The sequence below is a fragment of the Triturus cristatus genome, chromosome 12 (genome assembly GCF_964204655.1).
Source record: "Triturus cristatus chromosome 12, aTriCri1.1, whole genome shotgun sequence".
NCBI lineage: Eukaryota > Metazoa > Chordata > Amphibia > Caudata > Salamandridae > Triturus > Triturus cristatus.
In genome coordinates, this window is record NC_140595.1 from 833,595,039 (window position 1) to 833,622,818 (window position 27,780).

Genomic DNA, 27,780 nt, shown 5'->3' on the forward strand with positions numbered 1-27,780 from the left:
GACGGAGCATCAGAACCAATCAAACACTCACACCCAGTCAACAGATCTGGGTTTGATCCATCACCGTTCTTTAGCCCACTCTGCCACCCCAGTTCAGACATGGCCATATGCAAATCAGTCTGACCCTGTGCCTCATGGGAACAGTCCAGCCCGAACTGCCAAGCCATGCCTTCCCTCGACCGGAAACAAGCTTCCTAGGACCGGTTTCTGGCATTTCAGCCGTCTTCAGCCAGGCTGCTTGAATCCAGTGGCAAAGTGAGCAAGGGACTCACGTCTGAGCATACCCTGCCAACTTATGGCGAACAAAGCGGTACAAAAGGGGGTGGTGATGGACGGAGCATCAGAACCAATCAAACACTCACACCCAGTCAACAGATCTGGGTTTGATCCATCACCGTTCTTTAGCCCACTCTGCCACCCCAGTTCAGACATGGCCATATGCAAATCAGTCTGACCCTGTGCCTCATGGGAACAGTCCAACCCGAACTGCCAAGCCATGCCTTCCCTGGACCGGAAACAAGCTTCCTAGGACCGGTTTCTGGCATTTCAGCCGTCTTCAGCCAGGCTTGCTTGAATCCAGTGGCAAAGTGAGCAAGGGACTCACGTCTGAGCATACCCTGCCAACTTATGGCGAACAAAGCGGTAAAAAAGGGGGTGGTGATGGACGGAGCATCAGAACCAATCAAACACTCACACCCAGTCAACAGATCTGGGTTTGATCCATCACCGTTCTTTAGCCCACTCTGCCACCCCAGTTCAGACATGGCCATATGCAAATCAGTCTGACCCTGTGCCTCATGGGAACAGTCCAGCCCAAACTGCCAAGCCATGCCTTCCCTGGACCGGAAACAAGCTTCCTAGGACCGGTTTCTGGCATTTCAGCCGTCTTCAGCCAGGCTTGCTTGAATCCAGTGGCAAAGTGAGCAAGGGACTCACGTCTGAGCATACCCTGCCAACTTATGGCGAACAAAGCGGTACAAAAGGGGGTGGTGATGGACGGAGCATCAGAACCAATCAAACACTCACACCCAGTCAACAGATCTGGGTTTGATCCATCACCGTTCTTTAGCCCACTCTGCCACCCCAGTTCAGACATGGCCATATGCAAATCAGTCTGACCCTGTGCCTCATGGGAACAGTCCAGCCCGAACTGCCAAGCCATGCCTTCCCTGGACCGGAAACAAGCTTCCTAGGACCGGTTTCTGGCATTTCAGCCGTCTTCAGCCAGGCTTGCTTGAATCCAGTGGCAAAGTGAGCAAGGGACTCACGTCTGAGCATACCCTGCCAACTTATGGCGAACAAAGCGGTACAAAAGGGGGTGGTGATGGACGGAGCATCAGAACCAATCAAACACTCACACCCAGTCAACAGATCTGGGTTTGATCCATCACCGTTCTTTAGCCCACTCTGCCACCCCAGTTCAGACATGGCCATATGCAAATCAGTCTGACCCTGTGCCTCATGGGAACAGTCCAGCCCGAACTGCCAAGCCATGCCTTCCCTCGACCGGAAACAAGCTTCCTAGGACCGGTTTCTGGCATTTCAGCCGTCTTCAGCCAGGCTTGCTTGAATCCAGTGGCAAAGTGAGCAAGGGACTCACGTCTGAGCATACCCTGCCAACTTATGGCGAACAAAGCGGTACAAAAGGGGGTGGTGATGGACGGAGCATCAGAACCAATCAAACACTCACACCCAGTCAACAGATCTGGGTTTGATCCATCACCGTTCTTTAGCCCACTCTGCCACCCCAGTTCAGACATGGCCATATGCAAATCAGTCTGACCCTGTGCCTCATGGGAACAGTCCAGCCCGAACTGCCAAGCCATGCCTTCCCTCGACCGGAAACAAGCTTCCTAGGACCGGTTTCTGGCATTTCAGCCGTCTTCAGCCAGGCTTGCTTGAATCCAGTGGCAAAGTGAGCAAGGGACTCACGTCTGAGCATACCCTGCCAACTTATGGCGAACAAAGCGGTACAAAAGGGGGTGGTGATGGACGGAGCATCAGAACCAATCAAACACTCACACCCAGTCAACAGATCTGGGTTTGATCCATCACCGTTCTTTAGCCCACTCTGCCACCCCAGTTCAGACATGGCCATATGCAAATCAGTCTGACCCTGTGCCTCATGGGAACAGTCCAGCCCGAACTGCCAAGCCATGCCTTCCCTCGACCGGAAACAAGCTTCCTAGGACCGGTTTCTGGCATTTCAGCCGTCTTCAGCCAGGCTTGCTTGAATCCAGTGGCAAAGTGAGCAAGGGACTCACGTCTGAGCATACCCTGCCAACTTATGGCGAACAAAGCGGTACAAAAGGGGGTGGTGATGGACGGAGCATCAGAACCAATCAAACACTCACACCCAGTCAACAGATCTGGGTTTGATCCATCACCGTTCTTTAGCCCACTCTGCCACCCCAGTTCAGACATGGCCATATATTTTACCGCTTTGTTCGCCATAAGTTGGCAGGGTATGCTCAGACGTGAGTCCCTTGCTCACTTTGCCACTGGATTCAAGCAAGCCTGGCTGAAGACGGCTGAAATGCCAGAAACCGGTCCTAGGAAGCTTGTTTCCGGTCCAGGGAAGGCATGGCTTGGCAGTTCGGGCTGGACTGTTCCCATGAGGCACAGGGTCAGACTGATTTGCATATGGCCATGTCTGAACTGGGGTGGCAGAGTGGGCTAAAGAACGGTGATGGATCAAACCCAGATCTGTTGACTGGGTGTGAGTGTTTGATTGGTTCTGATGCTCCGTCCATCACCACCCCCTTTTGTACCGCTTTGTTCGCCATAAGTTGGCAGGGTATGCTCAGACGTGAGTCCCTTGCTCACTTTGCCACTGGATTCAAGCAAGCCTGGCTGAAGACGGCTGAAATGCCAGAAACCGGTCCTAGGAAGCTTGTTTCCGGTCGAGGGAAGGCATGGCTTGGCAGTTCGGGCTGGACTGTTCCCATGAGGCACAGGGTCAGACTGATTTGCATATGGCCATGTCTGAACTGGGGTGGCAGAGTGGGCTAAAGAACGGTGATGGATCAAACCCAGATCTGTTGACTGGGTGTGAGTGTTTGATTGGTTCTGATGCTCCGTCCATCACCACCCCCTTTTTTACCGCTTTGTTCGCCATAAGTTGGCAGGGTATGCTCAGACGTGAGTCCCTTGCTCACTTTGCCACTGGGTTCAAGCAAGCCTGGCTGAAGACGGCTGAAATGCCAGAAACCGGTCCTAGGAAGCTTGTTTCCGGTCCAGGGAAGGCATGGCTTGGCAGTTCGGGCTGGACTGTTCCCATGAGGCACAGGGTCAGACTGATTTGCATATGGCCATGTCTGAACTGGGGTGGCAGAGTGGGCTAAAGAACGGTGATGGATCAAACCCAGATCTGTTGACTGGGTGTGAGTGTTTGATTGGTTCTGATGCTCCGTCCATCACCACCCCCTTTTTTACCGCTTTGTTCGCCATAAGTTGGCAGGGTATGCTCAGACGTGAGTCCCTTGCTCACTTTGCCACTGGATTCAAGCAAGCCTGGCTGAAGACGGCTGAAATGCCAGAAACCGGTCCTAGGAAGCTTGTTTCCGGTCCAGGGAAGGCATGGCTTGGCAGTTCGGGCTGGACTGTTCCCATGAGGCACAGGGTCAGACTGATTTGCATATGGCCATGTCTGAACTGGGGTGGCAGAGTGGGCTAAAGAACGGTGATGGATCAAACCCAGATCTGTTGACTGGGTGTGAGTGTTTGATTGGTTCTGATGCTCCGTCCATCACCACCCCCTTTTTTACCGCTTCAAACATAGTGAAGCAGGCGTATGGTTTATGCGCCTTGTGCTGGCAGAGATTCAAGAACAACGTCAGAAAATGTGAGAATCAGTTTCCTTGTAATTAGTGTGAACAATTTGGATTAGGCACGGAGTTGAGACCCATATAAGAGTTTGAAATGTCCCATCATGATGTACAAACAGTATGTGGCATCTGTGTTCAGTTCTCCTATTAATGTAGCAACTAATAGAGGACTTTGCATTTTCCACACGTCATCATGAAAGAGGATTCGTGTTTCAGCTATAGGTATAATATAGGCGATGCAAAGAGGCAATGCAGTAGATCATGTTGAACTTGTCAGGGATGTTTATAAGGCTTGTATAAATCAAATATAAACGTGTTAGTAACAGAGAGGAAAGGAAAGACAGGGTGTGTCGTCAGTTGAAAGGAGGAGACTTACACAGCAGGGATGAGATGAAGGTTCAGCAAGCATTTACAATGCAACGGTCTCGGCATTGTTAAAGTTAGAGCTATTGGCATTGCTCATGACAATGCCGTTTATTTAAATGTTTTAAAAACAAAAACATAATCAAAAATAATGTCATGAGCAATGCCAATAGCTCTAACTTTACCAATGCCGAGACCATTGCATTGTAAATGCTTGTTAGAGTTATGCGTGATGCATATTTTGACTGAGTCTTCGACACCACAGAGCTGCATAATGAAAGGCCCCGGCCAGGCACAAGGGACGGAGTAGACAGCAGCGCGAGTACTGATTGCAGAGCTGAAAGTCATTGAAGACGGTCATAGACTGCCCAGGCCCAGTGGCTCTAGTGGTTGCACCATATGTTCCGTAGAAGCGCCAACATACACTGAATGACGTGCTATAGATGATACAGGACAATACATTGCTAGGTCAGCACTCATTTAATCTGGGCCTTTGCATAGTCATGCGCCCTTGAAGAAAACCGCCCCATGACACACACACACACACGTGTGCAGCCTTTTGTTGCTGTGATGTTTTCAATCCTCTTATTACAAGCTGTTCTTGTAGTGCTTATAGCGCTAAAAGCCTGATAAGAGTTCAGGCAGAGCCCCCGACTCCAGGGACTGTGGCAGCCCTTCGAGTGCCTGTCTAATGAGGGGTGAAACCTTTGCCACCCTCACCAGGGTGAATGTATTTGTTTCAGAAAAGCACCAGCCTGAAGCTGGCCGGGATTAGTTTAGCCGTGAGGACTGTCAGCATGGGCTCCGCAGTTCAACTAGTCAAGTGTTGGCTTAAACGCCTCAAATGCGAAAATTACTCTGTTGATCTTTGTGCCTCGATTAATAGCGAGCAGGGGAGGGAGCCAGGTGACAGCAGTAAAGAGCAAGGTAAGGGAGAGAGGCAAAGATGTGGGAAAGGAAAAGCTAAGGCCAGGAAAAGACTAAAGTAACCTCAACGCATGGATAGATTAACCTCAGGTCGCTGCTCACATTCTGAAAAGTTAATGGTATCGTTAAAACACTCGTGAAGCCTCCCGCGAACGCATTGTAATCACCCAGACCAGACATTAAACCACCATACCGCGGAGTATCACGTGATCACCCAGAACGAGCCACAGGCCTCTTGCCACACAGAACAGACCACAAACCACGCATACCGCGGCTAGTCACGCTGTTGTCACCCAGAACAGACCACAGACAGCAGGGTTGCCACCGAGAACAAGCCACACACCGCAGCTAATAACCCTGTGTCACCCAGAACAAACCACAAACGCAACACCCCTGTCCCAGCCTCTTACTGCAAGTCTCAGCTCACACGGGTTGAGCGCAGGAGCCTGGAAGGTGATGCGTAGCAGACGGTCGGTCTCAATGGCCTCTTTAAAGCCCCCCAGCCCCTCCCCTTTACTCCAGGTGAGGGCCGCGCACGGGCTGCTTCAAACACAGGCTCGGACTCACTGAAAGGGCAGTCAGTGCTCGACGGGCTTGTCTGGTATGCCCGTGGACCTGTTCAGTTTGTCATCACTCACTCACCTTGACACAAGAAGGAGGATTTCCAGGACTCTCCAGTTTCCGTATCCATGCGTAACTCACCTCGTTCATGTTTGTACTATGCATTGTGGGATTTGTAGTTCCGTTTATCCCATTAGACTAGAGAGACTACAAATCTCAACAGTGCCCCGTGCCCCGTCTCCGAATTGTACACACGGCTACAATATAAACAGAGATCAATCATTGTTTGGTCTGAAATATGGAAACAATTAGTGCGGACATGGCAGCCTGTTGACACAAGCTGTGCTAAAGAGTGACCACACGCAAGTAAAGAGGAACAAGCCGAGAGCACCGGAAGACACCACCGCCTTTCTCCGAGGTCAGCCAGAACTGCCTCTGAGAAAGGCAGCGGCGGTTCCGGATTCGGGGGCGTGTTTTGCTTTTCTCTCCTCTTGCCATTGGCTGGAGGAGATAATTTAAAAAGTTGAAAAAAACACACCCCCGAATCCGAAAAGGACGGGGCCTGTTCGGAGTGACGGAGCTCTTCTCCAATGGCTGGCCAGCATTTAAGAGGCCAGCCAATGGAGAAGAGGGGAGAAGAGGGGCGGGTTCAAGCCCCTCTTCTCCAAAACATTAAATCGCCGACTTCCGGTTCTGCCTTCGGCAGACCGGACGGTCCTCGACCTAAAAACGTGCACTATTACAACAGCGCCCATCTCACCCTCTCCCACCCTCTCCCAAACCCCCCCTCGTTCAGTAATTATGGTTGTCAGGAGAGGTGACACACAGGAAAAGAAACATTACCATTTTGTTACAGATTATCTTATATTTCCCATTTAAGAAATGTGAAAATGAGGAGCAAAACCTTTCTTCCTGTCCGGAGCCTGGCGCCTCGGTCACGTGCAGCGAGGGCAGACTATGACAAGGAAGGCCCCTCGGTGATCCATCAGTCGAGCTATCAGCCTCAAGAGCAGACAGATTAGTACAGAGATATGGCCATGGTTTGTCCCAGGGGCTAGGAATGATGGCAAAGGAGTCAGACACTGAAGGGGTGTTAGCTGTAGAAGTACAAAAGCAGCTTCTGAAGAAAGAGTGTCCGCAGACCGGCGACATAAAAGTAGAGAACCCAGGAAGCAGACAGGGGGAGGGAGGGCAATGTTTCAGAGTGCATGAGGGCAGCAGAGGAATGCTGGCAGCATCGCGACAGCCCACCATGAGTTGAGCACAGGGCGAGAAACCCACCAGGGCGGTGGACTAACGACACAGACGATCTGGAAAGGAAGCAGTAGTCGTGCCTGCCAGCCGGTGAACTACGAGAGCGGATTTATTTTGAACGAAGTCTGTGGCTCGCTCGTATTATTCGGCTTTTAAACAAACGATTGCAACAGAGGGTGGTGGAAATGCCACCGGAAAGCGCTGTACAATGAGCACACCGACACACGGGGTAAGAGAGTGTCAGAGCTAGACACACATCAAAGAGTAAACTGGTTGCACCCAGCCAGCCTGATCGGGACGAGCGTACATAAGATAAAGTATGACGTAGGTGGAGAAAAGGTAGGCAGTCTCATCCTCGGACAGCCGCTCAAGGAAAGAGTACAGTTGCAGAACTCATTAAATGAGGGGAAGACGAGACACATGGCCAAGCTGCGAAAGTGAATGTGATCAGACGGAGGCAGAGGGGAAAGCACGGGAAATAAAAACAAGCATTTACCGTGCAACGCTTATAAGCTGCAAAAGTGAAAGTGATAGCGATTGTGATGCACTTAATGACCCGTGAAAGACAGATGGCTGCTGCGCGCGTGAACGCAAGCGCTAGGCCAGCCAAAGCGTGGGATTGCACTTTGAAAACCCACCTACTAAATGTCTCGCACCGCATGCTCTTGCTCAGACGAGACCTAAAAAGCCAGCCAATGAGAGGATGACTTAAAAAGGCACATTTAGCAAACTAAAAAAGCCTGTCCTTGAGATGAGGACTTAAAATGGTGCATATAGCAAACTAAAAAAGCCTGCCCTTGAGACGATCACATCAAACGGCGCATATGGCATACTAAAAAAGCCTGCCCTTGAGAGGATGACTTGAAACTGCGCATATAGCAAACTAAAAAAGCCTACCCTTGAGACGATCACATAAAACGGCGCATATAGAGAATGACTTAAAACGGCGCATATGGCAAACTAAAAAAGCCAGCCCATGAGAGGATGACTTAAAACGGCGCATATAGCAAACTAAAAAAGCCTGCCCTTGAGACGATGACTAAAAGCGGTGCAGAGTAAGAGCAGACAGAGAGTTGTGACACACAAGGGTGTCAGTCTAGTAGTGTGTGCGACTGTACTTAGCAATGGTAGGAATTGACCTTCATGTGGCTACACTACAATCGAATGGGTGTATAACATTTGTCATGAGAGCAGCCGTTGGTTACTGTAATCCTTGCAGGGCGAGACCTAAGCAAAGGTCTGTTCACATTTTGTTAGTATGTTAAAGAACAAAATGCAACAAGCTACAGTCTACTTAGTGAAATCTAAGCCTGTGTGAACAGAAACATAATGGATATATTGTTATTTGAATAGCTGCAAATATCTCAGTTTCCTCAAGTACTATTGTAAAGCCCTGGTAACACGTTAGATCTGGAGGCACCGCTCTGCCCGAGGCGCAGGGTGGTGAGAAAAGGGCAAAAGTCTGATTCACCCTGAATTCTGAAATGACCCTGGCAAGAAAAATGGCTGCTCCTTTAAAAGGAACATCTTACAGTAAATCACAGTGCGGGGCTTGAGTATGGCTAAAGCTCAAATCTCACTAACTTTCATGGCCAACATTATCACCACCGAGAAAGCTGCTTTGTATGGCAAGTGGTGGCGGTCTAAATTATGTATGGACTCAAAAGGGGTCCTCAATGGTTTAGACAGGAGGATGTGATTCCGAGGCAGAACCGACCGAGGAGACATTCAACAAACACTCAAGAAATCTTTCATGACAGGAGTGGTAGAAAATGAAGTCTGAGATGAACATTGCCTGCATGCAGTGATGGCAGAAAAACGTACTTCAGATTTAACACAGCCTAAATGAGTCAATTAAAGAAGGTAATACAGTACTGCCTACTTGGTAAATTCAAAGTCTGCTTCTTTAAAAACCAGATGCTGAATATTTTCCACTCGGAGAAGGATTACTTCCAGATCTGCTTTCCATTTACCCTAAAGTCCAACTGGAAAGCTGTTTCTACCTTCACTAAGTTTTCACTATAGCACAGCATATAATCTTGACGTTGGTTGCAAAAGGGCTAACAGATCTTTTTCTGGGACACGTGCAGGAATCTTTCCCACAAGACTCTAGCAGGCTTTGAGGGGCACATCATACATCTAAAACTGTCCCTTGAGTAACACCAAATGTTCCGCCCTTTCCACATAAGTCACAAATTCACCATGAAGATACAAGTTGCTAATTTAGTCTCTTCTCCATCTACTAAGAAACGCCCCTTTCCAAAGTAACAGTTGGCTAGCCGAATAAAAATGAGCCTGTGGCGCCTTCTCTGTAATGCTCTTCACTGCTTTTCTCCAGACTTTGGATGTCATTTACAATATGCAGTGTGCTTCTTCCCCTTATATACTCCATTCACAGCAGCCTAGCCATTTTACCCCTTACTCACTTGCCAGTAGGAGACTGACACGTGCTGTTCTGGAAACCACTTGACCGCACTATAGCATCACTCTAGTTCAAGAAAGCTCACACTCACTTTTTTAAAGAACCTCCTGCTTACTCCATTATGGACACCGCCCCAAAACCAATCTGTTGAGATGTTTGTCTAACTCCTGCATGAATGCACTGAAGCATCTGGGATGCAGCACATTAAGTCTGCACCAGAAGCGGCATGTATGACGGTGGCAAAGTGATTCAGAAACCCAACCACCCCCTCACCGACCATCTAGCATTGTGCTTTATTTGGTTCTGTACAGGGAGGTATAATTGTATTTCAAGTATAAGACCACTATGTATTCACATACAGGTCCACCCTACTACTTGCCATCAATGAGCCAGACAGGAGCGCGGTGGGTTTCTCAGAGCTGATTCTTATTCCCGGGCACCTGGCCCTGCCACTCTACCTCTTCTACACACTCTGGATCTAAGCCCACCAGGTCTCAGATGCACTCCCAGGGGTCACCTAACGAATGCCTAATATTCCCAATCGGTGCCCAAGTCCCCAGGGCGCTTCCTGAAATTCCTAACAGGGATTCAGGTGAACACCTGGCCAAAGGATAATGGGAGAAAAAACAGCCCTGACCAGAGCATTATATGTTAGCAAAACAGGAGAAGGGCTTACCTTGCTAAACAAGCCAATCAGATCACTGGAGGGTGATCAACAAATGGAAACACATGTACAGTCCTGCTTCAGCACCATTTGTTTTTTTAAGTAAAAGAAAAAAAAGGCAGTTCATTCAGGCACTAGGTTCGGCAGTTCCTGCACACACTAGAGGTGAGAAAGGCGGACTAACAAGTAAAGCGAGTTGCACCACTGAGCTCAAATGCTAACACACATGACTGTCAAAGGCAGACTACAACCAATGGCGTCACCAGTATCATTTGTATGAGGCTTTTGTGTTTGAAATATACGTTATGATTGCTTTGGTAGTAAAGTCTGCACACGAATGAGGCAGGTAGTTTAATGCAAGCAGAGTGCCTCCCAAATAATGTACAATTAGCATCTCTCTAAAGGCACTCTAGAAGGCACTCTAGGATAACTACCTGTGTCCACGATTCAAATAATAACACAAAGACCAGCTCACAAATATCCCCAGACAATAATGTCCCCACAAGCCACCTGAAATGTATGAAATATTTTACATTTTCCTGCAATAAATCCAAACTCTTTATATCAAGATGCTATTTGGCACACTGATTCGCACGCGCTTGCTCAAGTCTCGAAGCGCTTGTGTCAGATCCGTTTTTGGCACGCGTATGGTTGGAGTTAAATGAGAAGTCAAAGCTATCAAAGTTCACAGTCGGCCTTCCATGTATCTGGTGATTGGCCCAGGTCTTCTTTAGTGAGAGTACAGTGCTTCTGTCCTGTTCCACTCACACCCTTTCTACGTCACTCGCGCAGGGCTCAGCGCTTCCCTTAGGGGAGTACCTGGGGAATGATGCCTTGCTGGTCCACCTCCTGCTTCCCCATCATAGTGTAGGACTTGCCAGCGCCCGTCTGTCCGTAGGCGAAGATGCACACATTGTAGCCCTCAAACGCATGCAGGAGCATCTCCTCGCCAATGTCCTTGTACACTTGTCTTTGGGAGGCAAAGTTTGGATCTTCATTCTGAGGAAAATGGCACAAAATCAGAGAACAGAGAATTTTAATGTATTAGAAGTAAAGATGAACATAATACAGAAACTAACTCGATAGGCAATCTCAACACCTGATATATATATATTTTTTTTTTAACAAATTTTTATTCAATTTTTACATGAGGAGGAGCAATGAGTTACATTCTGCATTGAACACAATACTTATACATAGGTCTACGGATATTACACAAGTATCATGAGCATCCTTACAGACGATATTACTCAGTTGTCGATACACTCCGGATAAGCAACACCTGATATTTAACAAGCATTGGCAAAGCCAATGCATCTCGCCCATGCCCTTTGTCAATGTGTTTTAGACAAGTTGTACACCAGCGTGGCTGCTGTTCAGTATAACTAAACGTTAGCAGCGTAAAAGAGTGGTGTAGAGTGGAGTACAGTGGCATGGAGTGGCACAGACTGGAGTGTCATTGAGCAGATTGGAGTGGAGTGTCAGAGCAGAGTGCAGTGCCAGAGCGACGTGGCGTAGAGTGATGGGGCATAGAGTGGATTGGCGTAGACTGGGGTGGCATAGAGTGAAGTACAGTGTCGCAGAGTGTTGTGGGGTAGAGTGGAGTGATGTAGAGTGGAGTACAGTGGAGTGGAGTGGCTTAACAGAGGATTAGAGTGTCGTAGGTTGGAATGAAATAGAGTGTCAGAGTGGAGTGGCATCGAGTGAAGCAGAGAGTCGAGAGTGGAGTGGGGTAGAATAGCAAGGCACTTACTGGAGTGGAGTGGTGTAGAGTGAAGTGGCATGGAGTGTCAAAGTGGCATGGTGTGAAGTAGAGTGAAGTACATTGTCGTACAGTAGAGTGGCATACAGTGTCGTAGAGTGTCAGAGTGGAGTGGCATCGAGTGAAGCAGAGAGTCGAGAGTGGAGTGGGGTAGAATAGCAAGGCACTTACTGGAGTGGAGTGGTGTAGAGTGAAGTGGCATGGAGTGTCAAAGTGGCATAGTGTGAAGTAGAGTGAAGTACATTGTCGTACAGTAGAGTGGCATACAGTGTCGTAGAGTGTCAGAGTGGAGTGGCGTACAGCAGAGTGGCACAGAGCGGAGTGTGGTTGAGTGGAGTGCCGGGAAGTGAGTTGGAGTAGAGTGGAGTGGGGCAAGGTGGAATAGAGAGGCCTGTCGTAGATTTTCATACAGTGGAGTGAGGTAGAGTGGATTAAAATGTTGAGGGGTGGTGTAAATATAGAGTACGGTGGACTAGAGTGTCATGGGGTTGAGTGTGGTGAAGTGGTATGGAGTGTCAGAGTGGAGTGGCTTAGAGTGAAGTAAAGAGTTGTGGAGTGGAGAGTCAGAGTGAAGGAGCGAAGAATGAAATAGAGTGTCACAGAGTGTTGTGGAGTAGAATAGAGTGGCGTGGGATGGCACAGAGTGGAGTAGAGTGGTGTATGCATGGTGTGGCAGCGGGGTGCCATTACAAAAACACATTTCCATTTGAAATTACCATTACATTTGCACATACAAACAATTTTACTGGTAAAACTATATGGAAATCGGCATCACCTAGTGTATTGATTTATTTTGATCAATGTGCTTCATTTGTGCTATCGTAACTCAAATATATTCTGAAATATTTGTACAGTTAGCTTACTAGCATTTACATTTTGCTATGAACGAGAAAGAAATAACATCCTACAGCCTTTCCTACCCCCAATACCCAGCAAGATTGTCACATAAATCCTCTCACTTTCGAGTCAGAGAAAGAAAGCTAAACACCAACCTCTTAAAGAAGACAGAGACTAACATTTGACTTCTGCCTTTGAATGCACAGAAATATGCCAAGATAAAAACATAATGTAAAGGACTGTTCACTGCTCATTCACTTCTGAACTCCGGCATGATCATTTTGGGGGTGCTTCAGCATCCCCCATTCTCCAACTTCCAGCGCCTATGGAATGGGTGTGTACTTGAGGAAGAGGATTGTTTAAGTTATGCTATTAGTAAAGAGCAGTGACCAAAATAAACAAGCTCGTAAACATAACACTGTTCCCCACAGGCATGTGAGACTGATGAACTGGCAGTGGCAAAGATAAGTAGAATCAGTCAAGCAGAAAGATAGGAGGCAGGAAATCTCTTCCAAGCAATACAGCATATTTACTGCTTTTTGAACTTTCTTTCAAGGGAGACAACTGAAAACACATTTGCGTGGAGTGCCTCACGAACAAAAAAAAAAAAAAAAAAAAAAAGAGTACAAGGAAAACGAGCACTCGTGGAGGAATGCAAGGAGCCAATCTGAGAGGTGGTACAAGTATGGATTCGCCTCCATGTAGCAATTTTGAATATTTCTGCTACTAGAATATTTTTTAGCAAAGCAGCAGTAGCACCTTTACCTCTCATTGAGTGAGTCTAAGGTCTACCAAGTAAAGGCTTGTTGTCTTTGTTACACACACAGTTACATACACAACACAATCCAACTAGAATTACTCCACGGGAGGAACATGACATGCTGGACAACCTATAACAAAAAAAAGCCAGCAAATAAAAAAGCAAGCAAATGTGAGTTACAAAATACAAAGCCAATGGTATGCAATGGGTGGAATTAATTCCTAGGGAAGATTTCACCATGTCCCCAATATCTCTTTGCAACTAGACAGCTGCGCTGCCTGGTAGGCTTCAACCTAAAAATGGAGCTTTAACACAGCTACTCCCTCACCTTCTATTAAAGATGATTTCACTGAAATATATGAATAGGATGACAGACCTTCTCCCAAAATTGCAATAGAATAATGAGCAAAAAATGAGAACAATGTTTAAAAGGCAGTGAAAAGTGACACTGCAAGGAAGCAAATACACCAACATCACTTCATGCCCCATCAGTAGAATGTGCTTCAGCTTCCTGCCCAAGAGGCAATATATGTCTTTTCCCTTAGACTTCTCTTAGGGGTGGTTACGGTTTCTATGGAGATTCCCCAGATGGGGAAAGAACTAGGACTAGAGTTAAGTACCTTTGACTTCTCCTTCATGAGATCTCCATTGACAATCACAACCCACGAACAGAATAGTAATTTCATCACTCAACAACAACGCAGCAGTAGCACCTTTACATCTCGTTGAGTGAGCCTATGGTCTGCAAAGCAAAGGCTTGCTGGCTTTCTTTCACACAGTTAAATACACAACACAATCCATCTAGAAATAGCCTGCATGGAAGTGTATAAATATTCACAAAAACTGCTTGGATTTGAAAATGTATTTTGCTGAGATCAAGCGTTCGCACCTTTTTAACACTTTCCATTGTAGAGATCTTTCTATTGGAGTGGTAGGGATCTATGAAAGAATGTCCCACAATGGACTGGCTACCATCAAAGTTAGAAACCAACAAGTTACTTAGCTTCAGTAACACACTTTCAGGCGGATACTCAATCAAATCGCATATTCCTCAACTTGGAATATCCCACAGTCGCCAGACTAGATCCGAAAGATAGAAAGAGGAGGAGTGATGGGACCAGAAAGAGCATTACTGACGGTAACTAACTTTCTTCTGATGGGTATTTCTAACTGCACATTCCTCCTATTAGAATAAATACCAAAGCAGTACCCCCAGTTCTCCCAAACCCCAAATGTGGAGACTCTGTGGAGTGGAGTCAGACCAAAACGTCATGCAGAACCAAGTGGCAAAATACCCTTTCTGCCGGACCTTAAATTTAAGGCACTAGGGCTTCCTGAACGTATGCTCTGATGTCCATGTCTCGCCAGTCAGAGATCAAGGGAAAGCACTCCTCATGTCAATGCATTGGTAGTGGCCTTGGCTTAGGAGAAAGGGGCTATTAGACTTTCTGAGGGGTGCTTCTTAGGTCGCGGAAAATCTTGCTGACTATCCACCTCAGCAGGGTCCTTTTCTGCTCAGCTTTACTTTTCTACCTTCAAAAGAAATCCACAAAAGCGGATTGTCTACTCGATAATCCTTGGTACCATTTAGGTAAAAGCTTAAAGCCTTTTTCAGCTCCAACTGATGGATCCTCTCCTGCTCTTTGGATTGCCCAACGTGGACGGGAATCACAACTTTTGGTAAGAAGGCCGCCTGCTCCCCAGCACCAATTTGTCCAGAAAAAACATGGTGACGAATGTGTACAACGATAATGCCTGCAACACACTCATGCGACAAGCTGACACAATCACAATGAGAAAGACAGACTTGAAGATCAGGATACGCACCGAGCAGCTCTGCGTAGTTTGAAGGACGTACACATGAAGATAGTCAAGACCAAGTTAAGGTTCCACTGTGGCATCACTTATTTTTTTGTAGAAAACGTGTGTCAAACCTTTAATAAATCTGATCACAACAGCTAATTTGAACAAGGGCAGTTGGTCCAGCAACCGTACAAGGGCCGAAAGGGCCTACATTTAACGGTACAGCCTACATATAGCCTTTTACAGTATCCACTGCAACTTCTTGATGGGCTAAAGACGACACAAACAAAAGAACATCCAACATTTATTCTTTAAGAGGTCAGTGTCTCAGACAAATTTGTCCCGGCGATCGACATAAATTGATTTTGAGGAAGGGCATCTGGAGGAGAAGATGATATCTAACACTTAAGGCAGTAAATCAAATGCACTCAATTTCCACAGCTCCATCTCCAATAATGGAAGTGTAGATTGGGTAGCTTCAGATGGAAAACCCTGCCCTTTTCCTGAGATAGGAGGCCCTTGCAAAGTGCCAGCCTGATTGGAGGACAAATCTTCATGACCAGGTGTTCTGGATATCATTCTCCTGGCCAAATCTGTGGCCACTAGGATAAGTTGAGTCTGAATGTTCCAGAACTTCTTCATAACAGAGAGGTGGTGTTGTTCTATTCCAGCCGGAATGCATCTCCTAACAAGTGTTCTTGCAGAAACTGCATTGTTGAAACTATCTGTTCAAAATTGGAGAAAAGATCTAGCCAGGGTTCCTCCCACTGGCGAAAGACACCATAAGCCACCTCGAAGCATAGATGCTGCCTGTTCAGTTCGTCCCCTCTGACATTCAGGGACCCCAGATGGTTGGCGACCAGAAAAATGCAAAACACACAAGATGATGGACGGAATGTTGCACATTGGCAAAACATTCACCCCCAGTCACAGATCTGGGTTTAATCCATCGTTATTTTGCTCACCACACCACCCCAGTTCAGACATGGCCATATGCAAATCAGTCTTGACCCTGTGCCTCATGGGAACAGTCCAGCCCGAACTGCCAAGCCATGTCTTCCCTGGACCGGAATCAAGCATCCTAGGATCGGTTTCGGGGTTTCACCCCTCTTCAGCCAGGATAGCTTGACTCCAGTGGCGTAGTGAACACGGGACCCACGTCTGGGCATACCCTTCCCACATAGGGCGAACAGAAAAATGCCCCACTACCAGCTACTTGCAGAGAAGCAAAGCCTCCTCGCAGAGGCCCCCGGACCCCATTCAAACCCTGCTTGTTGCAGTACCACAAGGCGGTGGTATTGTCTGTGACTATCTGAACCAACATCCCATTGATGGATGGAAGAAAGGCCTTCAGCTCCAAATAAAAGGCCCACAACTCCAGCAGATTGATGTGGAGCCTGTCCTCCACTGAAGACCAGAATCCTCTGATCATCACCTCCACAGGTGACCCAACCAACCCAGCAGTAATGTGTTCATCACCACAGTCAGCGCTGGGTGGGGGGGATGGAGAGTGGCCTGCAGCAGGACACGTTGCAGTCAGTAAGCCATCACTGCAGATCCTGAGCTGTCTCCTCTAAGACCTGGATGCTGTTGGAAAAGTAACCTTTATGATGGGGTTGCTTGGACCTCAGATTCCACAGCAGGGCTCCCACCTGCCACCTGACATAGTTGACAAGCAGGATACATGAGGTTAAAAGGGAGAGATGCCTCAGAGCCACCATCATCAAGATCCAGGATCAAGACTGAAAAATTGGAAACATAACCTGACCCATTGCTGCAAAGAAAAAGCTGTGAACTCCACCATGTCCAGATCGCTCCAATGAATGTAAAGAATTGGGTTGGACTTCAGATTATTTCCACTGAAGGCCAATGACAAAAGTTCAACCATCTCCCAGAGGTGGTCCAAGACTGACTGATGCAAACACACCTTCAGCTGGGGGACTCCCTACCTCGGAAGATGGGCAGTGACCACAGCTATAACTTTAGTTAACACCAAAGGGTATTCAGTTAACACCAAAGGGGAGGTGGTGATCCTTAAGGGAAGCACATTAAACTGTAAATGCTTCTCATCCATCATTAACTGCAGGTAATGCCTGTGGGACTGCTGGGTTGGTATATGGTAATATCCAGTCGTCCTGGTCCAAAGACGATAGGATTTGTGCCAATGTGAGTTTTCTGAATTTGTTGTTCTGCAGGAAGGCATTCATGGTTCGGAGATTCAACATAGGACTGAGGCCTATTTCTTTCTTTGGGATAAAGAAATAGTGGAAATAACCCCCACCTTTCTCAGAGTCCGGTAACATCTGTATGTCACCATAGGAGAGCAACATACATACCTCCTGTAAGAGGATGAACAAATAGTCTGCTGAAATAAAATCTGGAATACTGGGTGGGGTGGTGAGAAAAGGTAGGGCACAGCATTTTTGAACAGTTTGCAAGATTCACCTATTGAACACAATGGATCGCCAACCTGGGAGGAAGTTCCGGATCCTGCCTTCCACTGGGTGGGCATGTGCCACTAAGGGCACACTAATGCAGTTGTTTGCTGAGGTAGCCGGTGAAGAGACGGTAGAGGCCTAATATCACTACTGTCCTGCGCACTGGCTGCCGGGATTGGGATGTTTGTTACATCACTGGCTGGGAAGGCTGCCTTTGCCTATACATTAGCCCCCTGAAATATCCTCTAAATTTCTTGAACTAGTGGAGAAAAGGTTTGGCAGTGGTTAACAGCCCAAATAGGGCATTGTAGCTCTCCTATATCAAGTGCCTCAAGGCAGAGCCCGCCTTCTTGTCAATGAGGTGAGAGCTATAAAATAACAAATCTATTGGCAAAGCCTGTATTTGGCCAGAGAAGCCAGTGGACCTCATATAGGCATGTCTGCAGAGGACAACGTTGGTACTGACAGTTCTGCCAATGGAGTCCGTGGTATCCAAACTGGCATGGATAAAATACTTAGCCGTGTCCTACCAGTCATATATTGTCTTCACCAAAGAGGCCCACATCTTCAATGTGACAGATGCAAGATCTCGCTGGTCATGTTCCAAAGGGCATGTGAGTACCTTTCCAAAGAGCAGCCTGCGCACTTCCAAACTAACAAAATAAAAATATGTTTGCCTTCCGGAGGATTGTTTAAAAATGACTTACTGGTCGAGGCCTGTACAAGAAGACTATGGAGCAGGGTGCATAGTGACAAAGTTCAGATCGTCAGGTGCCAGTCTAAGACACCGGGCTAGCTGCCCGCAACAGGCAGTCAAGAACATGGTTTCAATCAAGTAGCTATGAGGACATTGAATGGAAGTAAGGGCTTAGATGTTCTAGGCCTGCCTGTACAGTTTTTGTCAATATATTTGTTTTAGTCTCATTGAAGGGTAGCTGTAATACTAGTAATTCAGCTGCCCTCCAAACCACTACTGCAAATGAGGCACTTTCTTCCATTGAAGGCCCTTGGGTGAGTTAAGCTTTGTCTCAGGGGTGGTAACAAGCCCACTGGCATTTTGTGAATCAAGGTTTAAGGCATGAGCAGTGTAATAAGGGGTGAGTAAGCCATCCTCTCCACCTGCATCATCATCAAGACCCTCTGGAGCACCCTGCGATGGCACAGGATCAGAGCAAAAAACATATTGCAGCCTCTGCTGGTATCTGTGATGTGGAAGAGGCACAGTATCAGAGTCAGAGTGCAGGACAACGGGTTCTGCCCTTGCAATCTCAGAGATACATCTGTTGAGCTCGAGCAAATGTAGGTTTGGGAGCTGAAGTGGGTGAGAACCAGCAGGGACTGCAGGCCCTGGATGGAAATCTGCATTGGAGGCGAGCTCAGTAAGGGGGTAACCAGCATGGAATGTAGGGACAGGGTGGAGTCTGTCCTGGAGTTGGTACGGGCCCACAAACATGCACAAGGAGACAGACATTGGGGAGAGGATGTGGTCCGTCGGCTGCGCTGCCGCCTCTGGTGCAGGAAACCAGGGTTCGAGCCTCGAGGTCGCGTCCACATCATGTGATTCTGGGCAAATCACTTAATCTCCCCGTGCCTGAATGTGTAATGTAAATACGGTGCTATGTAAAGCGCTCCAATACCTTCGGGTCGAGTTCGCGCTATATAAATATGCCAAAAAAAAAAAAAAAAAGGACAGTACCAGGGTAGGACCTGGAAACGGTAACGCCAATGGAGGCCCCTGTGGTTCCGTTTGGCCCAATTTGCTGCATTGTCTGTTTGCAGCCTCCATCTGCTGTGGGGTCTACAATGGCACGGGAAAAAAGGGGCACATCGACCAACTGAGGAATCGATTCCATGGCTGGTGATGTCAATGGAATTAGACTTACATCTTAACACCCTTGCTCCTTCTCTTCGGACTCAGGATGGACTTGAGTCCCCGTTTGCTTTTTTTTATGTTTGCGCTTGGACTTTGACTATCCAGAGCACTTCAAGTGTGAACTGAAACAGCCCTATGATGACGAACGAGTTTGGGCCGGGGACTTGGAGAGGGACCAACACGAAGGCCACAACTACTTCTTGTGTTCAGTGACATACAACTTTGCCACCAGGTTTCTATTCGCCTTTGGGTGCATTAGGGACAAAATGGTCACATGACTGAGTCGTGTCCATTGCCCAGGTACCAAAATTAAACCATGTGTGAGTCTCTGACCAAGAACGGATTCCTGAAGTTGCAGCACTGCCTGAAGCTTGTTTTTGGTGTGGACGTCCCTCCGTAGCACACGGAGTAGAAGTTTTTTTATTAAATCGTGGACAAACTGACTACAATGAGGACGGAACTCTGGACCCATCATGGAAGAAGCAGGAAGAAAGGAAATGACATCAGCGCACAGGGGTGGCGTTTATATGTGGTTCTCCTCCGTCACTCCCAAGGCGGCAGTCAGCCAATGCGGAGCCGCACAACCCCACCTAGAGTTGTGCAGGAGCACTGTTGGAAAATTCTCTGTATCAAGTGTAGCACTGGGAGATATTCTAAGGTGAGGAATCAGTAGTTTGAAGTATCCATCAGAATACAGTAAGTATAAAACTTTGATGTGTCCTCATGATCACTTTTTACTTTGGAATACTGTGGGGCATTTGAGAGCATAGCGATTGCATATTGCTAACTCTGCACACTGATGTAATTGCTACTAAAAAGTAGCTTTCTAAGAAATATGCTGTAGAGAAGCCCCATGAACAGCTAGTTCGTTTGGAGGACCCACTGGCTTTGATAGAACTAAACAAGTTGTCTGAAATGGGAGGGTCACTTGAAAAAGAAAAAGCAATTTGTAAATCTTCTCTATGAAGTCCTTAATGACTGGAGTTATGAAAAGAAGTGTATGAATGGCATTTTTCTATAAGCTGTGATGATTGCAATATGTACCTTAATGGAGGAAACCTGCAACCCCGACCAGGCCACATCAAGCTCATACAGCAGTACTGCTTTTCCCTGGCATCTGGTTGGGTAAATGTCTTTCTGAATGAATCAGACGCAGTAAGACACCCTGGTGGTTGGATAGTTGGCTTCTCCTACAATGTGCGTGAAATCATGTGGGAGACTAAGATGAACATGTAGGATACATTGAAGAGCCAATCTGCTTGGCAGGATGGGATGTACGATCTGGCCCTTGAACTTGTGAAGACAATCCGGCTTGCATAGAAGCCTTCTGTATGGACATACATCTTAGTCAATCCTGAGAAAAGAGGATCAACTGGTCCAGTCAAAATGTCATTCCCTGTTGAACTTGGTTGGTAGTGCCTGGAGGGGCATACTTATTGTTTTCTGCATTTCTGTAGAGGTCTATCTGAGGAAAACTCCATCTGAAAAAGATGTTTGAAAACTCATCGCCAAGGATTTATTAGCGATTCTCTTGGAAAATACTGCTGAGTGTGTCCACCTCTACATTCCGCATGACCTGAAAATGGACCACAGTGACTTTAAAGTCTCTGTCTGTAGGCCCCTTCCAAATTTGTTAGGCCTCTAGAGAATGATTTGTTTAGATTTGGAGCCTCAATTAGTACACTGTTGTGTAACTGTCCATCTGAACAAGAAGGGGAGCTTGCCCTGAAAACTGGCATAAAAGACTGGAGAGAGAGATGGACTGCTTGGAGTTCCAGAAAGAGTGATGTGATAGGACATATTCTTCTGAAACCAAGTACCCTGAATCTGAAGGTGATCTATAGGTGTACCCCAACCCAACAGAGAAGCATCCATCTTTAATATTTCAGTGGGATTACGGTAGTGGGAAGAACGCCCCTCAAATCATTGTTCAGCTGCACCAACATGGGGACAACTGGATGGCCACTGGAGTGAATGTCACAATATCCTCCCACCTGCCCAATAACTCACACCACTGATCTTTGGCACAATGTCAGAGTAGTCTATTGTGGTGAAAGTGTTGGGAACCAGAAAGACACAGATCACCATCAATCCTAAAGAATGGAATGTTGTTTGACTGTTGCATGCCTTTGCTTCTCAAGACTAAGAAACTACAGGCAGATACAAAATATTTTCTAGTTGGAAGGACATACTATTGTATTTTAGGTATCCAACACTATCCCCAGATAGTGGATGAACTGGAATGGCTTCAGGATTGATTTGACACAACTAATTAGCAAACCCAGGAGGTGAAGGATGCTGACTGACAACTTAAAATGATAGTCCTGCTGAGGAGAAGGTGCTTTTATCAACTACTTCTAGAGATAAAGATACACTAAGATTTCCATTCTTCTTAAATGTGCCATCGCAGATTTTATCCCAAATGGAAGGACTCTGTATTGATAATGATTAGAGCCCACCAAAATCCACAGGAGCTTCAATATGAACGTACCCACACCTAGTTTCACAAAGAGAGTTCACAATAAGTATGGTGGGGGCTAATATTTTGAATTTCTCTTCTACGTTTTGCTGACTTGAGGGCGATGATGGGCTTGAACCCGTGGTTAGATATCTTCTTTCCAAACAGGAAATAACAGGAATAAATTGCCTTTCCTTTTTTGGGAAAAGGGACCCTTATCCAGCTTGCGGTTTAAAAATTCTGTTCATCTACTGCTGCAGTTGTTCTTGATGGAAGGGATTTGCTCTTTTTTGTAAACATTACCAGTGCAGGGGCTTTGAATCCAAGACAGTATCCACTATCCACAATAACCAGAACCATATACCTTTATGAACTCTTGAAGGAGTTTCTTCATGCTTTGCATTACGGGAGTGACAGACAGAAGAGGGGGAAGGATGAAGTCACAGCTCTGCTGGGGAATTCTCCGCTAAAGAAAAGACTGAGGGCTCAAGGGTCTCTGGGCAAACTGAGAGACTCCCCCAGTACTCATCAAATAGAGCAAGATAGGGGAGGATGCCAAGCAGGCACAAATTCATGAAACTGCCCAAAGCAGAAATAAAACAGGAAAGGAAGGTAGTCATTGAGAAACTGAGGGCCCCAAAGCTGATGGCAGAAAGCAGTGAGGCGGCCCAGGGTTTGTCTAAAGCATTCAACAAATGAAGGTGGATGTCACAATTTGCTCCCTGCACTCTTGTGCCCACCACTAGGGGGCATAACTGTGGGACTTTCCAGCATTCTAATAAGCTTCTGGGCCTTTCACTGTATGTATATACTGATTTCCTGCCTCTTGGACAATCTTCATAAATTCCTATCCATTCCGATCCATGGCGGGTATTGTGGAAGCCAATCCGCACATGCCAAAAACTCAATTTTCTATAATACGCTGCTATCTGCTTCGTCTCCACCTCTGCAGGCCAAAGGTGGGTGGAGGAATTCAGCACAGCTGTGGCTGGTAGATGCCCACACATGAGGCATGTGATCACAGTGAGCTCTTCCTGCAGTTCCCCTCAGGTCAGCGTTGGTCACTGTAGCAGTGTTCCTATTTGGCTGACCCCTTGTTTCCTGAGCTTTTGCAATCCTTGTTTCTAAATGTTCTTATCTATAGTTAGTCCTTTTTAACTGTTCCTGAGCTGTAGCTAATTCATTTGTTCCTGACATAGCACTGCCTGCAATGCTACCTTGATTCCTGAGCTACATGTAATCCCTGTTCCTTGATTTCTGAGTTTCGGAGCTTTAGCATATTATTGAATGAGTTTTCTTAAATGAGGGAAAGGAGGGAAAAGGACTGTAGCATGTCTTTGAAATACTGCAAAGTGTGTGGTTTGAACGTTCATGAAACCGATTTCTATAAGCTTCCACTTTCTTATGGGTTATAGGTGCTTCTCTGGTGGTGATCTTCTATATGCACAGGATGGCTAGCAATTTTAATACAAGCTTAGGAGAGAAATGTGTCATAGCTGAGCACGCCCATGGTGGAACACTGGCAAACATGAATTTAATCCATAACAAGAAACTGGAAATCGACAAGTGTGTACATAGTACGAACACCTATTCGAAGACAAGTGATCTTCAAAGCATGGGGTGCTTATTCACTTTTACTAACCAGCTGCTACGTGAAAACATACGCTATTTACAATTGCAGAAACGTACTGGAAATTGCAGAATCTTGTGCCAGAAGCAGAAACTTATCCAGCCAAGGTTTGCTATTGTCAGCAATTCTGGAGTGAGGAACTTAACCCGAGACATTACCACAACACTTACATAAGTGAAAGCTTAGCTTGCCTTTCTGAACACAGGCATGTAAAAACTTGCCACAGGTCAAGTTAGGAAGCTGAACCTGAAATCCATCCAATGACAGGCTAAGACAACAATGTACAGCTTCAAAATCCTTTAGTACACTGGTGTGTGTGCCACATGCTCAGATCTCAGCAGGGATGGAGAACGATACTCTGGCATGCGTGCCACTACCATTCTAGCATTTCGACAAGTATTTCAGAGCTGTGGCGACTGAAGAGATGTGTTTGAGGGTTTGTGCCTCTACACGCAAAGCCACCTGTTAAATTGTAGCAACAGGCAGCTATTCCACACTACAGGCTTCTTAAGTAGCCACCAATCAAGGGCAGAACCTGTCTCAGGGCACAGGGACACTTGGAATCCTTCACATTGAGGAGTTTTATGGGCGGTTTCTGGAATAGATCCAGGGAGGCAGCACCAAAGGTATGGGGTTCATCAAGTTGTGCATGGCAATAATACGCATCACCTTCTACGTAAGACTGGTACGTCCACCCCATTCCTCCAAACGTATGCAATGTTTTGTATGATACACCAACGACTCCTGGCTCTCTTCTCATTAGTCAGTCTCAGTGCCCAATTTCTTTCCTGCCTTCAGGACAAACCGAGACCCAACTCGACAAGAGACCTGCCACTTCTACTGGGGACTGAGAGCTGCTAAATGGAGTGAAAGGCAAACAAGACATCTATACTAAGCTGGCATGAGAGTCCAACAGTGAATGGATATACCTTAGTGATATCTCTGTGTAACCAACTCTCTGTACTATTAAGTAGAGCTTGTTATTCCTGAAACTAATTATAAATTATCTTAAATATATGTTCATTAACACTCCTCTTTGAGTAGGATAGCTTACTCAAGCTTCGTCACTATAGTTTTTACTCATCTCTGTGCCACTGCAAGGTAATTAGTAAGCGATATTCTCCGATTCCTAACTTACCAACATCTATAATCTTTAATGTAACTCTAAATACCTTAAGCCTATAAACATACAACACACATGTATTTTTAATGTGGAAACTTTTAAAACTGTAAACGGCGATTTAGTGGCATTCTTACCAGATATCTGCGATACCGCACACGATCATTCTATCACTCCCGGGGCCCGCTGTCTAAACGCGGAGGCGCCATCTTGGGAGGAGTCAGGTCAGTGGGCTAGTGGTTCCGCCCCTGACTCTACAAATAATGAGGTTGACACGAGCGTGCAGCAGGCGCGCCTAAGGCAAGCCCGTCTGCGCCCATCCCCGCTCGGCCCGCGCTCAGCTCCAGCCCGCCTGCTCATTTTCGTTCAGGTATAACAAACACTATAACCTATTCAAGTGGAACACTACACAACCTTAATTTTAATCTCAAAAAACACTCCAGCTGTGTAAGTCTGCAGCCGGGGACCTGCCTTCCATTTTCTCAGTTGCTATGCCAGGGGTGTGGAATCAAACTACCCGATTTAGTATTTGAACCCACTAAATCCATACCTAATTTGAGCAGCTACGAGAAAAATATCTTGCCTAATCAAGGTTGGAAATGTGTCCTTATCAACGCTCGTTCGTTGGTTAAACACAGCTTCGAATGTGAAGCTTTAATTATGGATGAGGGAATAAGTATCACGTTTATAACCGAAGACTGGACGGATGAGGCCTCTGGTCCAGACTTGGTGAAAGCCACCCCGCCCGACTATCTGTGTTTCACACTAAATAGACCCAATAGGAAAGGGGGTGGCCTTGTGGTTATTTACCACAAGTCCATTAGGGCATCGTTTAACCCATTGATCAACCTTGGATTTGAAGCGCTTGATTTCTGTTTTTACCTTTCACACCACTTCACTTTCAGAGGCACTCATTTATACAGAGCGCCTGGACCTAGAAACGTATTCCTCAGGCAAGCTGACAGCATAATGGAAACTGTTTTAAGAGCAAACACTTACACTATACTCGGAGATGTTAGTTTTCACTTGAAAACTCTCTCTGACCCAGACACCTCTAACCTACTAGATATGATGAGTAATGCTGGTCTAAAGGAGTTGGTGACTGGAGCTACACACAAGGCCAGTCACACACTAGACGGCATCTTTTCAAGCAAAACGCAACTATGTTTTATTGGCACTCTTCTAGTCATCTGGTCAGACCAAATGGCAGTACTATTAGAAATCAGCACGCCCAGCCGTCACTCATGGAAACCTGGGAAGAAACAATTGGTTAGTAGAGCCTGGAATAAAATGAATGTTGAGGAACTGCATGAGACGTTAATTGCGACATCCCCCTCCTTCCCCACAGATCTCGATGAGGCGACACTAGCATACACCAAATGGTTAGAAGTTGCTGGAGACAAGCTTGCCCCAAAAAAACTCCTCTACCCTAATAGGGCAAGGCCATCTTCTCCATGGTACTCCCAAGAGCTTAGAGTCCTAAAATTGAGTTGCAAACATCTAGAGAGAATTTGGAGGACGAAATACAATGACAGTGATAGAAATAATTACAAACTTAGTTTAGCTCAGTACAAACAGCTACTATTTAAAACAAAGCAAGAGTTCTTTACCAAACGAAAGAATCTCGCGAAAAACTCATCCAAAGAACTATTTAAAACAGTCACATCTCTAGCACTCTCAGCTACTCCTACCATCTCCGCCAGTCAGGAATTGTGTGATAAAATTGCACAATTCTTCCTGGTCAAAGTGGAATCTATCTTCTCCACCTTCTCCAAGGCTACAGACAATACCATTTCTATCCAGATTGACGTAAGGCAATTCAAAATAAACAACAGGGAATCTTTTGACAATTTCTCCCAAGTAACACCTACAGAAATCTTAAACCTTATTAAGACAACGAAATCTGGCTCACCTAATGACCCCTGCCCTATCTCTCTATTGAAACTAGCACCGGAACCAGTAGCCTCGGCACTGACCTCCGTCATAAATTCGATGTTTTCTCAGGGATACTTTGCCAAACCTGGAAAAGCGCCTCTATACTGCCTCTACTTAAGAAACCTTCTCTGGATCCTAAAGATCCTAATAACTTCAGACCTATATCTAGGCTTCCTCTTCCAGCGAAAGTGGCGGAGAATATCATGAACGCACAACCGAGTACGTTTTTGCTTGAATCACAGGTGCTGGATCCATCGCAATATGGTTTCAGAGCTGGTCATAGCACTGAATCAGCCCTTATTAAATCTACAGAGGAGATCAGGACCATACTTGACCAAGAAGGCAAAGCAGTGATGATCATGTTGGATCTCTCGGCGGCCATTGATACGGTCCATCACTCTCTATTGATGGACCATATGAAGGAGATTGGAATTCAGGGTACCACCTGGAAATTGCTGGAATCCTTTCTCTCTAACAGAACCCAAACTGTCGCTATTGGGGAATTCTCTTCTAGACCTTTCTCCTTGCCGTGTGGAGTGCCCCAGGGCTCCTCGTTGAATCCGACGCTCTTTAATACCCATGTCTATTCACTGGCCCTTCTTATTGAATCCTTTGGTTTCTCTTTAACCTCCTATGTCGATGACATCCAAATTGTGGTATCATTGTTGCCAGGGGTGTTGATGGAAACAGCAACACGTCTTAAAGAGTGCATGTCAGCTGTAGGCGGCTGGATGGCGCAGAACTGTCTTAAGCTAAACTCCGGAAAAACGGAAGTGGTATTATTTGGTAACGACCCTAGTTTCTGGACTCCGGCCTGGTGGCGAGAGAAGAAGTAGGGTGTAAGAATAAAGATAGCGTGAATCTTACCTCGTGTCCGAGTCCTATATACGTAGGACACTACATCTGGCGACGAAGGTGGCCACGGCGCGCGTGGTGTGTGCCCTGGTGTCTGCAGCTGCTTGGAGGCGCTGCGCGAGCGAGGAGTGCTCCGGTCTGGCGGATTCACGTGGGGCGCGTCGGGAGCCTACCCCGACCGCGCTTGACACGGGTGCCCACCCCGGTCGCTTATGCAGCACTGACCGCTTAAGCGGTAACAGCGAGCCCTGACGCCGAAGTGGCGGAACGTGTGGGGGTCGTCCAAGGGGC

General features: G+C 46.7%; 1 protein-coding gene across 2 annotated transcripts in view; it reads right to left on the reverse strand.

Moving 5' to 3' along the window:
• Window positions 1–27,780, reverse strand: part of KIF1C (kinesin family member 1C) — a 949,797-nt gene that overhangs the window by 717,778 nt on the left and 204,239 nt on the right. For both annotated transcript variants that reach the window (XM_085638138.1, XM_085638139.1), the window contains exon 4: window positions 10,838–11,017. In XM_085638138.1, coding sequence (XP_085494264.1) covers window positions 10,838–11,017 — 180 coding nt within the window. The remainder of the gene's footprint in view (window positions 1–10,837; window positions 11,018–27,780) is intronic.